The sequence below is a fragment of the Oryctolagus cuniculus genome, chromosome 12 (genome assembly GCF_051225735.1).
Source record: "Oryctolagus cuniculus isolate XC-2025 breed Fujian yellow rabbit chromosome 12, ASM5122573v1, whole genome shotgun sequence".
Taxonomy (NCBI): domain Eukaryota; kingdom Metazoa; phylum Chordata; class Mammalia; order Lagomorpha; family Leporidae; genus Oryctolagus; species Oryctolagus cuniculus.
The window spans coordinates 21,356,748-21,373,893 of NC_142878.1; the positions used below are offsets into that span (position 1 = coordinate 21,356,748).

The 17,146-nt window shown below is 40.4% G+C and overlaps 1 protein-coding gene across 3 annotated transcripts in view; it reads left to right on the plus strand.

The window, feature by feature from the left end:
• DLGAP5 (DLG associated protein 5) overlaps positions 1 to 17,146 on the plus strand; it is a 40,607-nt gene that overhangs the window by 14,746 nt on the left and 8,715 nt on the right. For all 3 annotated transcript variants that reach the window (XM_051822889.3, XM_051822897.3, XM_089309685.1), the window contains exons 8-15: positions 894 to 1,168; positions 2,969 to 3,093; positions 3,438 to 3,564; positions 6,635 to 6,720; positions 7,461 to 7,621; positions 9,550 to 9,645; positions 14,094 to 14,313; positions 16,755 to 16,947. In XM_051822889.3, coding sequence (XP_051678849.2) covers positions 894 to 1,168; positions 2,969 to 3,093; positions 3,438 to 3,564; positions 6,635 to 6,720; positions 7,461 to 7,621; positions 9,550 to 9,645; positions 14,094 to 14,313; positions 16,755 to 16,947 — 1,283 coding nt within the window. The remainder of the gene's footprint in view (positions 1 to 893; positions 1,169 to 2,968; positions 3,094 to 3,437; positions 3,565 to 6,634; positions 6,721 to 7,460; positions 7,622 to 9,549; positions 9,646 to 14,093; positions 14,314 to 16,754; positions 16,948 to 17,146) is intronic.

Below are 17,146 nucleotides of genomic sequence, written 5' to 3' on the forward strand. Positions count from 1 at the left end.
TATGCCAAAGTATAAGTATCCTGTTTAGATTCTTGCTAAATATCAAAGTTACCTTTGGCCTTCCAAGGAAGGTAGTAGTAAGTGAATCTTCACAAACCAATTAGACTTCAAAGTTCCTCCCTCGAGATTAGTTTTCCCTTAGGGGCTAATGTTTTTATTTTCACTGCCAAGATGTCCTTGGGAACAGTATTATCATTTCAGCTTGTCCAAGTTGAAATGCCTTGGTGTGAATTCATGTCTCATTAAAAGTCAGAAACCTAGAAGCCTCTAAAAATTGTTTAAAAGCCAAGTAACAATGACATGATTGAAAAAGAAAACATGCTGAATATGCTTAGTCTGACTTTGTCACATTGAAAAGTATTGCTCTTGTGGTAAGACTATTTAAAAAAAGATTTGGTCCTTGATAAATGTAGACATCCATTAATATCAGATTTATAATACTCAAACTAATAAAATAGCATAAGTTAAAAGATATATGTTAGTTGAGTAAATTTTTCCATCTTAGATTTCATATATTTTATTTTGTTTTGATACTGAAAAGGTATCATTTACTCCTTTAATAAGGGTTTGTTCTCTGTCTTCCTGTATCATAGCAGTGGTTTGGTGTAGCTGCTCTTTTGATTACCTGTATACATTAAATTGTATGTTTTTATTTTTCAAGAGTTCTTCAAAAAGTTTATGGAAATGCTTAATTTGCAAAAAATATGGATAGAGTTAAAAAGTCTTTTACATAAAAATAAAATTAACTTTTAATCCATTTTCCCACAAACTTTCTGAAATACTTTTATATATGTGAAATAAATCTGAATTGTCATAGTTTCAGACCTGCAAAAATTGGTCAGATGTATCCCTCGAAGAGAAATTCTTACTTTACTCTGTTTACTTACCTCTAGGTCATTTATTTTGAAGTTGATAATGAAGAAAACATATTGGATTCACAAACTAGTACAGCAGATGGAATGGATCCAGATGGAGTCTTGTCAAAAATGGAAAACTTACCTAAGACAAATCTTGCAAAAACGAAAGGGAAAATTTCCTTTGCACCTAAAGATTTTATGTTTCAGCCACTGGATGGCTTAAAGACCTATCAAGTAACACCTATGACTCCCAGAAGTGCCAATGCTTTCTTAACACCCAGCTGTACTTGGACTCCTTTAGAAACACAAGTGTAAGATTATAACCTTTTTTTTTTTTTTTTTTTTTTTTTTTTTTTTTGACAGGCAGAGTGGACAGTGAGAGAGAGACAGAGAGAGAAAGGTCTTCCTTTGCCGTTGGTTCACCCTCCAATGGCCGCCGCTGCAGCCGGCGCACCGCGCTGATCCGATGGCAGGAGCCAGGATCCAGGTGCTTTTCCTGGTCTCCCATGGGGTGCAGGGCCCAAGCACCTGGGCCATCCTCCACTGCACTCCCTGGCCATAGCAGAGAGGTGGCCTGGAAGAGGGGCAACCGGGACAGAATCCGGCGCCCGGACCGGGACTGGAACCCGGTGTGCCGGTGCCGCAAGGTGGAGGATTAGCCTAGTTAACCTTTAAATATGTATATTTACATGTAATTGTAGTAATGAGTCCCTTGCTAAAAGGAGTAATAAGTGCCTTTCTTAGACTTGGCTTAAGCTGTTTAAAAGTTATTGTTTATTTGTTAGTGGACCAGCTTTATAAATCATGACAGTTTGTAATAATTTTCAAAGGCTGCCGTTGTACAGTGGGTTAAGCCACTGCCTGAGACACTAGCATTCTATATTGGTTCTCATTTGTGTCCTGGCTGTCCCACTTCTGATCCAACTTTCCTGCCTGGAAAAGTAGCAGGAGATCGCCCAAGTGCATGAGCCCTGCCACCCACATGGGGGACCATGATGCAATTCCAGGCTCCTGGCCCAGTCCTGTCCATTGTGGCCACTTGGGAATGAACCAGGAAATGGAAGACCTCTTTGTCTCTGTCTCTCCCCCTCTCTTTGTAACTCTCCCTTTCAAAAAATAAAACCTAAAAAATTCTTCAGAAGTCTACAATAATGTATTTGACAGTTTTTGATATTTCATGTGCTTTTTTTAAAATTTTTATTTATTTTATTTTATTTTTATTTTTTTGACAGGCAGAGTGGACAGAGAGACAGAGAGAAAGGTCTTCCTTTGCCGTTGGTTCACCCTCCAATGGCCGCCGCGGCTGGCGCATCATGCTGATCCAATGGCAGGAGCCAGGTGCTTCTGGTCTCCTATGGGGTGCAGGGCTCAAGCACTTGGGCCATCCTCCACTGCACTCCCGGGCCACAGCAGAGAGCTGGCCTGGAAGAGGGGCAACTGGGACAGAATCCGGTGCCCTGACCAGGACTAGAACCCGGTGTGCCGGCGCCACAAGGTGGAGGATTAGCCTATTGAGCCACGGCGCCGGCCTCATGTGCTTTGTTATCACTAATGAGGGATCTTTAAAAAGTTCATGGAAAAATGTATATTATGAAAAACTTTACATGGATTTCAATTTTTTTTTTAAATTATTTATTTGAAAGAGTTACACAGAGAAAGGAGAGGCAGAGAGAGAGAGAGACAGAGAAAGAGTTCTTCCATCTGATGGTTCACTCCCCAGTTGGCCGCAACGGCCAGAGCTGAGCTGATCCAAAGCCAGGAGCCAGGAGCTTCTTCCAGGTCCCCTACACGGGTGTAGGGGCCCAAGGATTTGGGTCATCTTCTACTGCTTTCCCAGGCCATGATAGAGAGCTGGATAGGAGTGGAGCAGCCAAGTCTACAACTGGCGCCCATATGGGATGCCGGTGTTTCAGGCCAGGGTGTTAACCTGCTGCACCACAGTGCCGGCCCCATGGGTTTCAGTTTTTTGCCCTGAGACAGTATTCTCCCAACCATTGATCGACTTTCTATTCTATTTTATCCTAGGCCTTAAAAAACAACAAAATTTTTAAACCAATCAATCAAAATGTATGGACTTCTAGTTTAATGAGGTTTATCTTTATTGTTTTTAGTGATAAAACTCAAGCAACAAAAGAAATTTTGGAACAAAAACATAGGATATACTCAACTAAGACTGTACAGCAAGATTCAAATAAATTCCAGTGTCCTTTGGGTTCTGTAACAGTTTGGAATGAAGGTACAGTATTTTAATTACATTTTTTACCTACTTTTCAGGATTATAAGTTTTTAAAGATTTGTGTAGAACCTTTTTTTCACCATATAGTTTGAGCTGTGACCCCAATGTCAGAAAAGATGGGCAGGACATCTAGAGAGAGAGTTGGGATATATAATATAGATTGAGGAGAAAGAGCATATAACTTTAAATTTGAAGAAATAAAAATAGCCACTTTAGAGAAGAGATGAATGAAATGTTTGAAGCAGAAACTTAAAATTTTTTAAACTTAACATTGAAAAATTTTCTAAAACATACTTTTGTGAGGAATGTCATTTTAATAATTTGTTTAATATTTTAATTTATAGAACATGCCTTAAATCAAAATGAAGCTACTACTAAAAATTCAAACAACCTTCCAATAAAAGAAGTCCCATCACTTGAAGTAAATGAAGGTTACACGTCTCAGCCCCAGCATGATGTGCCATATTTCAGGTTGGTTTGTTCCTGGTATAAGAATTTTGCATTAATATCTAGACATTTAAAAACCAAAAGTAGAGGAGCCGGCGCCGCGGCTCACTAAGCTAATCCTCCACCTTGCGACGCCGGCACACCAGGTTCTAGTCCCGGTCGGGGCGCCAGATTCTGTCCCGGTTGCCCCTCTTCCAGGCCAGCTCTCTGCTGTGGCCCGGGAGTACAGTGGAGGATGGCCTGAGTATTTGGGCCCTGTATCCCATGGGAGACCAGGATAAGTACCTGGATCCTGCCATCAGATCAGCACGGTGTGCTGGCCGCTGCGCGCCGGCCACGGCGGCCATTGGAGGGTGAACCAACGGCAAAGGAAGACCTTTCTCTCTGTCTCTCTCTCTCTGTCCACTCTGCCTGTCAAAAAAAAAAAAAAAAGTAGAGTGTTTATACTCTTAATTTAGTAGATGAATAGAGGAAAACTGACTTTGGGTGATCATCACTTATCTTTTAAGTTTTAATTAATTTTTTAATGACTACTACATTCGTGTGGTTCCTAACTCACAGGTGTGAGTAGTTTCCTTCCTTCCTGTCTCCCATCCTCATAGTTAGATGCCTGTGCTATTCATTTCTTGTGAATACTTCCAGAGATAGATACTGTATATATAGACAAATATGGCAGTTAAAAAAGTGTATAAATGATAGTGTATAAGACACACTATTCTGTTTTTATTTAATGTTAAATGTTGAAAACATTTAATTTTGGCACTTAAAGAGTTCTACTTTAGTATGTGTGTTGTGCCCTTTTTTGTTTTTGTTTTGTTTTGTTTTTATTTTTTTGAGAAGTAGAAAGCCAGAGAGAGACTGAAGGTTCCCCTCTGCTGGTTCACTACTCGTATGCCTATAAAGGCCAGGGTTGGGCCAGGCTTGATCTGGCAGTTAAGATTTCAATCTAGGTTCTCCATGTGGGTGACAGGGACTCAACCACTTGAGCTATCACCTACTACCTCCCAGGGCGCACATTAGCTGGAAGTTGGAATTAGGAATAAAGCTGAGATTTTTATGAGGTATAGGTAATTTGACTGGTGGCTTAACTGCAAGGCCAAAGGCCCACCTGTGTGTGTGTGTGTGTGTTTTATTTTTTATAGAGTTATTTATCTATTTGAAAGGAAGAATTAGAGAGGGAGAGACAGGCGGGCGCCGCAGCTAACTAGGCTAATCCTCCGCCTTGCGGCGTTGGCACACCGGGTTCTAGTCCCGGTTGGGGCGCCGGATTCTGTCCTGGTTGCCCCTCTTCCAGGCCAGCTCTCTGCTGTGGCCAGGGAGTGCAGTGGAGGATGGCCCAAGTGCTTGGGCCCTGCACCCCATGGGAGACCAGGATAAGTACCTGGCTCCTGCCATCAGATCAGCACGGTGCGCTGGCTGCGGCGGCCATTGGAGGGTGAACCAACGGCAAAGGAAGACCTTTCTCTCTGTCTCTCTCTCACTGTCCACTCTGCCTGTCAAAAAAAAAAAAAAAAGGAGAGTGAGAGACAGAGAGAGAGATCTTCCATCCACTGGTTCAATCTCCGAATGGACTCAATGACCAGAGCTGGGCTAGTCCAAAGCTAGGAACTGGGAGATTCATCTGGGTCTCCCACATAGGTGGCAGGGGCCTAGGTACTTGAGCCTTCTGCTGCTTTCCTACAAGCATTAGCAGGGAGCTGGATCAGAAGTGGAGTAGCCAGGACTTGAACTGGCACCCATATGGGATGCCAGCACTGCCAGCAGAAGCTTAACCTTCTACACCACAGCACTGGCCCCAGAATAAACTTTCTTTAGGCCTTGATTTTTCAAGCTTGCTACTTTCGATGTTTTAGATTATACACTTCTTGTTGTGGGGATTCATCTTGTTCTTTGTAGGATATTTTATAACATGCTTGGCCATTAACATTCTGGTTATGATAATCAAAAAAGGCTCTAGGCCAGCACTGTGGCATAGTGGGTTAAGCTGCCACCTGTAATGCGGGCATCCCATATGGCCAAGTTCGAGTCCTGGATGTGCTGGTTCTGATCCAGGGCCCTACTAATGTGCCTGCAAGTACTTGGGCCCCTGCCACCCATGTGGGAGACCCAGAAGGAGTTCCAGGCTCCTGGCTTCCACCTGACCCAGCCTCTGCCATTGTGGCCACTTGGTAAGTGAAACAGTAGTTGGAAGATTTCATCTCTCTCTCCCCCGCCACCCCACTGCCTTTCAAATAAATAAAATAAATCTTAAAAGAAAGAGCCAAAATCATTAAGTTAAAAAAAATAGGTTTCTAGATATCATCAAATATCCTCTCTGGATCAAAATTGACCACAGATGAGAACCACTGATTTTAGACAAATAAGTAGAATCTATAAGGCCCTATCACTGTAATCCTAGGCGTAGAGTTTCTACCTTCAGTTTATTCTTGGCACTTTGGTTGACCTTAGTTCCACGGACAATAACAGATAATCTGGTAAGCTTCTGAAAAATGAGAACAGAACGTACTAGAAATGTTAGATTGAAAAGTGGGTTCTTGTAGTGATCTACCTACCTAAGGGTTATACATACATAGAGTATTAACTTGATTTGTGGAGTTTTGTTTTGTTTTGTTTTGTTTTGTTTTTTTTTGAAAGGCAGGGTTACAGAGAGAGAAGAGACACAGGGAGATCTTTCATCTGCTGCTTTACTCCCTGAATGGCTGCAACAGCCAGGGCTGGGCCAGATGGAAGCCAGAAGCCAGGAGCTTCTTCCTGGCTTCCCAGTTGGGAACAGGGGCCCAAGTATTTGAGCCATCTTCTTTTGCTTTCCCAGGCATGCTAGCAAGGAGCTAGATTGGAAATGAAACAGCTGGGTCTGAAACTGGTGCCCACATGGCATGCTGGTGCTGTGGGCAGCAGCTTTGCCCGCTATGCCACAGTGCAGGCCCCGTATTTGTGGATTTTAATATATCACGGAATATAAAATAATTATCAATTATAGAAAATTAATTCTGTATCTACTAAAACTTTCTTAATATTATATGTCAACTGTCATATAATACTTAGAAACTAGGGTGAGAAACACTTGTCTAACTAACATGTGTCATAATTTTAGAAATGTACTCCAATCAGAAACTGAGAGATTAACATCACACTGCCTTGAGTGGGACAGAAAGCTTGAATTGGAAATTCCAGAAGATGGTGAGGAAATATTTGTGTGTGTGTTTTTTTTTTAATTTGTTAGCATTGTTGCTTTTAATATGATTTTGTTCATCTGAAACAAAAAATACTGTCTGGTTAATAGATTCATTATTATTCAAAATGGCAAGAATTTTTCATATCTCAACAAATATTCCCTAACATCTGTGTGCTAAAATACCATGTGACCTAACATACACAAGAAACTAGAATATTGACTGTCATTCCTTTGAGTTAGACCTGTCTGTATTTTATTAATTTGATTTTTTGTTGTTATGACATTATGAGTGATGTCAGTATCTCATTATTTAATTGTATAAAAACATATTCTGAATAAAATTTGCCTAAACTGAGGTGGAAAAGATTTCCATAATCTTACTTCGGGGAAAGCTGTTTAGAAAAAAATCATTTGTGTGCTTGCTGTCAGTGGGAAGATCTTAGGTATTTACATTACAATGAGTTGAGATTGAATGATTACAAAATATGAGTAGAATGCTGTTGATGATATTGTAATGTATCTGTGAGGGAAGATTACTAATTTTTTAGCAGTTGATAAAAAATACTAATTTTTTTAGAAATTGAAGCAAACTGTTTTATGGGAAATATTTTTTGTTTTGCTTCAGGTTAAGAATTTGATTCCATAAACCCTAGGATATTTGTGGTAAAATGTTTACCAGTTCATTGGCTTGCAGAAAAAGACCTGTTTTGTCTTTTAACTTTAAAAATCCTACTTTTTCCTTTAGCTAAAGATCTTATTCGCACAGCAGTTGGTCAAACAAGACTCCTTATGAAGGAAAGGTTTAAACAGTTTGAAGGATTGGTAAATGATTGTGAATTTAAACAAGGTGAAAAGGAGACAACCTGCACAGATTTGGATGGATTTTGGGATATGGTTAGTTTTCAGGTATGTGGTCGAGTGCTTTGAATATATTAACTTTAAAATTTCTTTTTAATAGAGTAACTTGTAAAATGAGGCTGTGGTTGCTTAGATACCTGTAATATTAAATGAGATATTAGAAAGCACTTTTTTTTTTAATTGATTTGAAAAAATTACAGAGAGAGGTAGAGCCAGAGAGAGGTCTTCCATTCTGTTGATTGACTTCCCAAGTGACCTCAATGCCTAGAGCTGAGCTGATCTGAAGCCAGGAGCTTTCTGGGCCAGTGCAGAGGGAAGACTTCCCTCTCTGCCTCTGCCTCTCTGTAACTCTGCCTTTCAAATAAATAAATAAATCTTTAGAAAAAAATAAGTAAATACATAAATATAATTGTATAGCTCTAGGGATGCAGAGAGGAATCTGTAAGTTTGCAAAGTGAAAACAACTTTCATCCAGAGAATTGAGAATCAGAGTAGCCTTGGATTTCACAACAATAATTTTGAAAGCTGAGAGAACAATATGCTGAAAATACTCAAAAAATTACTCTGCATCCTAGAGTTCTATACGAAACCAATCAGGTATGAGATAGAAAGGCATTTTTCAGACATACAAGTTCTCAAATTTTATCTCCTCCCATGTACGCTTTCTCAGGTAACTGAGAATATAATTTACAAAAATAAGGACATAAACCAAGAAAAAGTGAGGTATATGGGATCCAGTCCCAGAAGGGGTTCTGGAGGGGATGGGGCTGACAGTGAGTGAAAGAGGCGGCGGCTAAGTTAACCACAGTGCAGCAAGCACACGAAGCTAGCACACTGACAGCACCACATGCTGGTGAGGAATTCATTGTGGGGTAGTAAGAATTCATTCATTGTTGGTGAAAATGCAAAATGGTACATTTGCTTTGGAAGAGAGTTGGCAGTTTCTTGCAAAATTAAACATGTTCTTACCATATGATCCAGCAATTGTGCTGCTTGGCATTTACCCAAATGAGTTGAAAACTTATGTCCATACAAAAATCTGCACATGGATGTTTTTATAGCAACTTTACTCCTAATTGCCCAAACTTGGAAGCAGCCAAGATGTCCTCAGCACCAGAAGTGATGAATAACTGTTAGGAAAAAAAAGGAAGAAAAAACAGATTGTATTCATATTTTGTAATTTAAGGAACAAAAACATTTAGGATATCTTTCTTACCATTTTAGTGACCAAAAATAATTCAGTAGAGTTATTATATGTGATATCTTTTCAGGGGTCAGGAGCCTTTTTTCTGCCAAGCGCCATTGGATATTTATAACATCATTCGTGGACCATACAAAATTAACAACTTAAAATTAGATTGCTACATAGACTTAATGAATTTTGAGTCCTGCCTGCAGCTGCCTTGGCAAGGCCAGACCAAATATTTTGACATTCCTCTCCCCTGCTTTAAGTAGACTTCGGAGGTTTCTAAGACCCAAAATAACAATAATTTTACCATTAAGATTCTTTCTTTGGGCCGGCGCCCCAGCTCAATGGGCTAGTCCTCCGCCTGCGGCACTGGCACACCGGGTTCTAGTCCTGGTTGGGGCGCCGGTTCTGTCCTGGTTGCTCCTCTTCCAGGCCAGCTCTCTGCTGTGGCCCGGGAGTGCAGTGGAGGATGGCCTAAGTCCTTGGGCCCTGCACCTGCATGGGAGACCAGAGAAGCACCTGGCTCCTGGCTTCAGATCAGTGCGGTACACCGGCTGCAGCGCGCTGGCCACAGTGGCCATTGGGGGAACTTTTCTCACTGTCCACTCTGCCTGTCAAAAAAAAAAAAAAAAAAAAAAAAAAAAGATTCTTTGAACACTAAATGATTCAGTATAATTTCAATAGCTCACCAGTTGCCAGTCACCATTCTCAATTGAAGGTTCAATTCATTCGTTTATAACTTTAATATGGTTAGCATTAATCTGGTAAACTTGTGTTTTATTAACAGATAGAAGATGTAAACCAAAAATTCAATAATCTGACCAAACTTGAAGAATCTGGGTGGCAAAACACTAACAGTAATGCCAGCAAAAATGTCTCTCGGGTAAGTTTGTAGGCTTTGTACCCACGTTTCTAATATAAACTCTTCTATTGTAATTAAATTTTGTTTTTAAGTTTTAAAAAATTCATCTTCAGATTTCTTATTTAACAATCTAAGTTTCATGTATTATTGACAGTGAGCTGATTGTCTTTGAAGAAAGAGCAAGGCAGTGATCAACACAGTTCAGGGATGGTTATCGTGGGCAAGAGGAAGGGGGTTATGATTGAATTGGAGAACCTAGATGGTGCCTGACAGACTCTTAGCTGCCAGAGTGGGTACATGTTAGTTTTCTTTGTTCATCTGTAGTACTTAAAAATGTTACAGTAATTACAGTAGTATATAATTTATATAATACTTTGTATGTACCAAATATTACTCCAAATACTTTGCATGTGTTAATTTATTTAATCCTTATAACAATGCTATGAGGTGTATGCTATTATCTTTATTATATGGTTGAGGAATTGGAGGCTTAGCAAGATTATTTGTCTAAGGTGGAGCTAGGTTTCAGGGCCAGGCTTTCTCACCCTAGAATCCGTATTGTTAACTACTAGGCCTATACTCCTTTCCCCCACTCCTGAACTGATTTATGTGATTTTTTTTTGAGCAGTATATTTTAGAATGAAATATTTTCTTAAAGATTTATTTTATTTATTTGAAAGGCAGAATTACAGAGAGAGGTGGGGGGAGAGACAGAAACCGAGGTCTTCCATCTGCTGGTTCACTCTCCAAATGGCCACAATGGCTGAGGCTGGGCCAGGCCAAAGCCAGGAGCCAGGAGCTTCCTTTGGGTATTCCACATGGGTGCAAGGGCCCAAGGACTTGGGCTGTCCTCTGCTGCTTTCCCGGTTGCACTATCAGAGAGCTGTATGGGAAACAGAGCAGCCGGGACTTGAAGCAGCGTCAAATGGGATGCCCATGTTGCAGAAGCGGCTTTAGTCACTATGCCACAATGCCAGTCCCATGAAAGATTGTTTAAATAGAAAAGAACAGTGTTTCTTTAGAGCATCTGTCATTCCTGTGTTTTATCTTGTAAAATTCTCTAATGCTTATCCTTATGTTATCTGCTTTATTAACCTGATCTATTTTTTAAAAGATTTATTTATTTGAAAGTCAGAGTTACACAGGGAGAGGAAGAGACAGATCTTCCATCTGCTAGTTCACTTCCAAATGGCTGCATCAGCCAGAGCTGAGCCATGCCAAAGCCAGGAGCCCAGAGCTTCATCCAGGTCTCCGATATGGGTGCAGACGCCCAGGTATTTGGGGCATCTTCTGCTGTTTTCCAGGCCATTATCAGGGAGCTGAATTAGGAGTGGAGCAGCCAAGTCTTGAACCGGAGCCCATATGGGATGTCAGCATTACAGGTGGTGGCTTTAACTGCTATGCCACAACACCAGCCCTGATAGATTCCATTTTTATTATTTCTAGTAATATTTGATTCAAAGTTTTTGATTCAGGTAGGCACTCCTCAATTTTAGCATTGTCAGTTTTCTTTGTGATTCTAGTGAAACACCTGTGGTTATAAACTCAAAATTGTCTGGATTAATACTTTATTACACTATATAATTCAAATAAATACTGCTTTGAATCCTATATTAGAAATTCAAGGTGTTAAAAGTATTGAAAGAACCTTATTATAAAATAAATTCTCATGACAAAGATCCTGAGGACAGTGACTAAATTGATTGAAATGAATTTCAAATCTAAACAATGAAGGATACCACTGTGGGTGTTTCTCAGTGAGTACTTAGGCCTGGAAAAATTAGTATCTGTGATGCAGATAATGGCCATGTCATATGAGAGACTTGTAATTCTGTCTGTTGTCACCAGGTGTCTCTCTCTACTTTCTTTTCGAGACCACTTAAGATTATTGGAGAAATGAAGCTAATATTTTAAAACCTATACTTTGATAACATTTCCTCCTACTCCCACTTAATAAACTCATTCCATCAGTCTCCTCTCCTCTCTTTTCTATTGAGTTTTCAACAGCTTTAAATCTGTTACCTTTGCTTACATTTAAACAAACCAGCTAATCTGTGGGGTTCACATCTGATTATTTGTACCCCTCTATTTCCATCTTTCTTCCCAATCTCAGACAGGTGTCCTGAAAACGCTGTCTTTACCCTTATCTTTACAAATTTAGTTGTCATTTATCTCTGCAACTCACATGATTCAGTTTGAAGGCTATTAATGTATTTTAAAAATGCTAAAGGCATTACATACTTAGTTATGAAATAGAGCCCTTTTACACTACTAAATATGGTCTCCTCCCTTTCTTGAAATTACATTCTGCTAATTTGCCCCCTGCCTTGCTGCATTCTTCAGTCATGTTTGCAAAATTTCCATTTCTCCCTTAAATGCTTTCACTATTTAAAATTCCTGCTTCAGATCTCTTATTTTCCATCTACATTCTTCCTATACAGTGCTACCCATTCTATGAAGATTCTCAAATCTGGTCTCAGAGCACATTTGAATGCTCAGCTCTGATTCTATATACAGTCAGCCTCCACACCTTGGGTTCCACATTCCACAGATACAACCAACTGTGGATTGATAATACATTTTTTGATTATCTGAACTGAATATACACAGATGTTTTTCTTGTTATTCCCTAAACACTGCAGGATAACCACTATTTATATTAGTTAGATGTTATAAACTGGAGATGATTTAAAGTATATGGGAAGATATTTACAAGTTATATGCAAATACTATACCACTTTACATAAAGGACTTGAACATATGGATTTTGTTTTTTGTGGAGGTTCTTTTAATCAGTTCCCCATGGATTGAATTACAGTACCATGACTTAATACCTTAGAAATCAGTATATCCTTGGGGCTAGCTCTGTGGCCTAGTGGGTAAAGCTGTCACCTGCAGTGTCAACATCCCACATGGGTGCTAGTTCAAGTCCTGGCTGCTCCACTTCTGATCTAGTTCTCTGCTATGGCCTGGGAAAGCAGTAGAAGATGACCCAAATCCTTGGGCCCCTGCACCTGCATGGGAGACCCAGAAGAAGCTCCTGGCTCCTGGCTTTGGATTGGCGCAACTCCAGTGATTGCAGCCAACTGGGAAGTGAACCAGTGGATGGAAGATTTCTCTTTCTCTCTCTGCCTCTGCCTCTCTGTAACTCTGCCTTCAAATAAATAAATAAATCCTTTAAAAAAAAAAAGAAATCAGTATATCCAAAACTAAAACTGTGTCTATACATACCCATGTTTCTCTACCTCAAAAGATAGGTGTTATCATCCCTTCAAATGTCCAGGTAGAAATGTACCTCCTTTGTTCCTTTTCTCTCTGTGTTTCACTGTCTCCACCCCATACATATCCAGTGGGTCAGTAAGTCCCTTTGGTTCTTCCTCTTAAATGTCTCTTGAATCTGTTCCCTAAGCTGTAGCCAGAGTTAAGACATAAATTTGATATTAGTTGCTTGCTTAAAAATCACCAATAACTCCATTTTCCTTTGTCTTCTGTATAAATGTAGCTTCTTAAGAGAATTACATGGAAAAGGTTTTAGAGTCTAATTGTTGCTTATCTCTTGGCAACTCCTCCATGCTTTCTTTCATTTCTGGCTTTGCAAACATTGACCGTGTAACCCCTTCTTCACTCCAATTTTTAGCCTGCCCCACTGTGATTTTAGCATAGCCTTTCCCGTAAGCCTTTCCTGGTGTGTCTGAAGATTGGTTAAGGTGTCCTTAAAATCTACAGCCCTGTGAACTTCTGACTGATGTGACATCTGTCTTCCACCATTAGGTCAACTCTGAGTGTGTATATAGCAGGATTCCTGTACAGAAACAAGACACAAAGACCTTTTAACATGAAGTAATCTGGGCATAAGGCCCAGGTGGAATTTTTTATCCAACAGCTTGAGTCTGGAACAAAGAAGGTTATTTCTTTATATATGGTTTTAGCTTCTTTTCCTCCCTTATGTGGCTTAAATGCATACATTTGATTGCATGGATAGTCTAATGTTATATGGCATCCACAGGAATTGATATAATACTAGGCATGTATACATAGTTACTGAATTCTTTTTACCGTACACTGTCTAGCAAGGGTTAACACTATACCTTGGTGCTAACAAACAAGAACACAAGCAGATAGTAACTTCACAGGCAAGCATATAACTATATTTCATTCCCAGGACAGGTTCTTCCCTTTTTCTTTTCTAACCTTGGGAAGGCTTCTACTGCAACTTTAATCATGTTAGAAACAAGTTTAATTAAAAGACAAAGGCCTCTGCCATAGTAGAGACTTTGTCATTTACTTTTTTGCCTTAGTAATTTTTAGCACATACTAGGAATTTATGAGTAAATGATGAATTTATGAAATGTTTAATGCACTCTATTTTTTTCTTAATTAAAATCTCAAGTTGATGATCAAAGATTATATGTATATTTTTCTTAGAAGATCATAATGAACATCTTTAATAAGTATAATTTCTGTTGCAGAAAAAAACTGTCTCAAGACTAACTACTAAACCAAAACAGGATGATAGTGGAAAAATTGCAGCCAGGAATCGCCTAGCTGCCATAAAAAATGCAATGAGAGAGCGACTTAAGCAAGAAGAACTTGGTGAGGCAGCAGCTTCAGGAATACCAAAGAAAGTTGATACAATTGTGTTTGATGCTGGATTTTTCAGAATTGAGAGCCCTGTTAAATCATTCTCAGGTTAGTTTTTTGTTGTTGTTTTGTTTGTTTCTGAGACTGCTCTAGAGATTTGGAATCAATGGGGCTTGTGTAAGTTGTGCAACATAGTTTTTTCATATGAAGAGATAAAAGATTTGTGATTTCTAGAAAAATAGACTATGTGCTCTCTCACAAACACAAGTAAATCACATTTTGATGGATATGATCAGATTAGTTTTAAGTGTGATGTGTTTTCTAAGGTGGCTTTTGTATTTTCTAAGTGATTTTTAAATTACTGTATTTATTTATCTATGTAGTTAGTTAGTTATGAGAGGCAGAGAGAGAGAGAGACTTTTAGAGAGTTTTTATCTGCTGGTTTACTCACCACATGCCTATAATGGCTGAAACTGGGCTGAGCTAAAGGCAAGAACCAGGAACCCAACCTCTTGAGACATCACTACTGCCTCCCAGGGTCTGCATTACTAGGAAGCTGGAGTCTGGAGCAGGAGCCGGGCCTGGACCCAGACATCTTAATACGGGATGTGGATATTTCAGCTGCTAGCCTAAACACTGGCCCTCTTCTATGTAATTTTGCATCTCTTATTACTTTGTAACCCCACAATATGTGAGGTAAGTCATAGGTTCCCAAGAGGTAAGGGAAATGAAAGAAGCATGAGAAGTGAAGTTGATTTTCTTCAAGTCATTTAGAAGTTTGGTTCAAATTTAAGATATAAAGGAAACAAGCATCAAACCCCACCACATTTCTCTAGCTATGCTTTAAAACAAAGGCTTATGGGAGGGGGTTAGATTTTATTTTAGTTTGTACTAAAACTTTTGTCCAGTGGCTGGCATTGTGGCACAGTGGGTTTAAGCCATGCTTAACACACTGGCATCCTGTATCAGAGTGCTGGTTTGTGGCCACAGTACTCTACTTAGAATCCAGCTTCCTGCTGATGCACTTGGGAAGGCAGTGGAAGATGTTTCAAGTACTTGGGTCCCTGCCACCCATGTGGGAAATCCCAGTGGAATTCCAGGCTCCCAGTTTTAACCTGATCCAGACATGACTATTGTGACCATCTGCTGATGTTACAGTATTGGATGTCAAAAGGAAGCAGTCTGATGTGTGAGTTCAATATCCTCTCTCTCTCTCTCTCTCTCTCTCTCTCTCTTTTTTAAGATTTATGTATTTATTTGAGAGGCAGAATTGTAGACAGAAACCGAGAGACAGATATCTTCCATCCACTGGCTCACTCCCCAGATGGCTGCAACTGCTGGAGCTGGGCCAATCTGAAGCCAGGAGCTAAGAGCTTCTTCCAGGTCTCCCACGCGGGTGCCAGCCCCCAGTATTCTCTTTCACTGTAAGTCCCCGTGGAGCCATTGTTGTGGCATAGCAGGTAAAGCTGCAACCTGCAACTTCATCCCATATGGGTGCCAGTTCCAGTCCCAGCTGTTCCACTTCTGATCCAGCTCCATGATCATGTGCCTGGGCGAGCAGCAAAAGATGGCCCAAATACTTGGACCCTTGCACCCAAATGGGAGGCCCAGAAGAAGCTCCTGGTTCCTAGATTCAGACTAGCCCAACTCCAGTCATTGCAGCCATTTGGGGAATGAAAAAGTTGGATGGAAGATCTCACTCTGACTCTCCCTCTGTCTCTGTAACTCTGCCTTTCAAATAAATTAATTTTCTAAAAAGTTCCCAGAATTAAAAAAAGTTTATTTATTTTAAAGGCAGAATTACACAGAGAAGAGGAGTAGAGAGAAAAAGAGCTTCCATCCACTGGTTCGCCCCCCAAATGGCTGCAATGGCCAGGACTAGACCTGGCAGAAGCCAGGAGCCATAAGCTTCATCCCAGTCTCCTACATGACTGCAGGGACCCAAGGAGTTGGGCCAATTTCTTCTGCTTTCCCAAGCCATTAGCAGGGAGCTGGATCAGAATTGGAGCAACCAGGGCCGGCACTGTGGCATAGTGGGTAAAGCTTAAGGCTGCAGTACCAGCATCCCATATGGGCACCTGATGGAGTCCTGGCTGCACCAATTCCGATCCAGCTCATTGCTATGGCCTGGAAAAGCAGTGGAAGATGGCCCAAGTCCTTGGGCCCTTGCATCCGTATAGCAGATTCAGAAGAAGCTCCTGGCCCCCAGCTTTGGCCTGGCCCAGTTCTGGCCATTGCAGCCATTTGGGGAGTGAACCAGTGGATGGAAGACCTCTCTCTCTGCCTCTGCCTCTCTGTAACTCTGCCTTTTAAATAAAAATGAATAAATCTTTAAAAAAAAAAAAAAAGTGTAGCAGCCAAGACACAAACACCATATGGAATGTTGGCGTTGCAGGGGGTAAGGTTGTTGACAAAGCCAACCCCAGTCCCCAGCATTTGACTTTAGTAGACAGGAGAAACAGCTAATTCTAGGATTTACACTATATTCCTGGTTATAACAAAAGCAAATTAAATCCTCTTTGGGATTGGTGATTTCTCTCATCTTCTAGGACTTTCTGCCTCTTCAGAACGTCTTTCTCAAAGTCTGAGAACACCTAAGTCTGTCTGCAAAGCTGGGTCTCAGAGCAGGGCTGCGATGGGCCTTCTGCCACAAGCTGCGTCACTGGAGAACACAGATCCTCAGGATGCCAGCAGAGAGCATACTGATGAGAAGACTGTATGTTCAAATATTCCTGAAAGCAGGTATTTCTTTAACATGTTATTAAAAGCTTAGCGTACTGATATCACATACCATTTCAGATTGTTAAGTTAGTAAAATGTGCCAGATATTGTCAATTAAAGTTCACAACGACCCTGTAGCATACAGGTGTTTCTTCCTTTCTATAAATAGATAAACCGAGGCTTAGGGTTTCTTGTTGGTAAATAGTCAGGTGTGGATGGG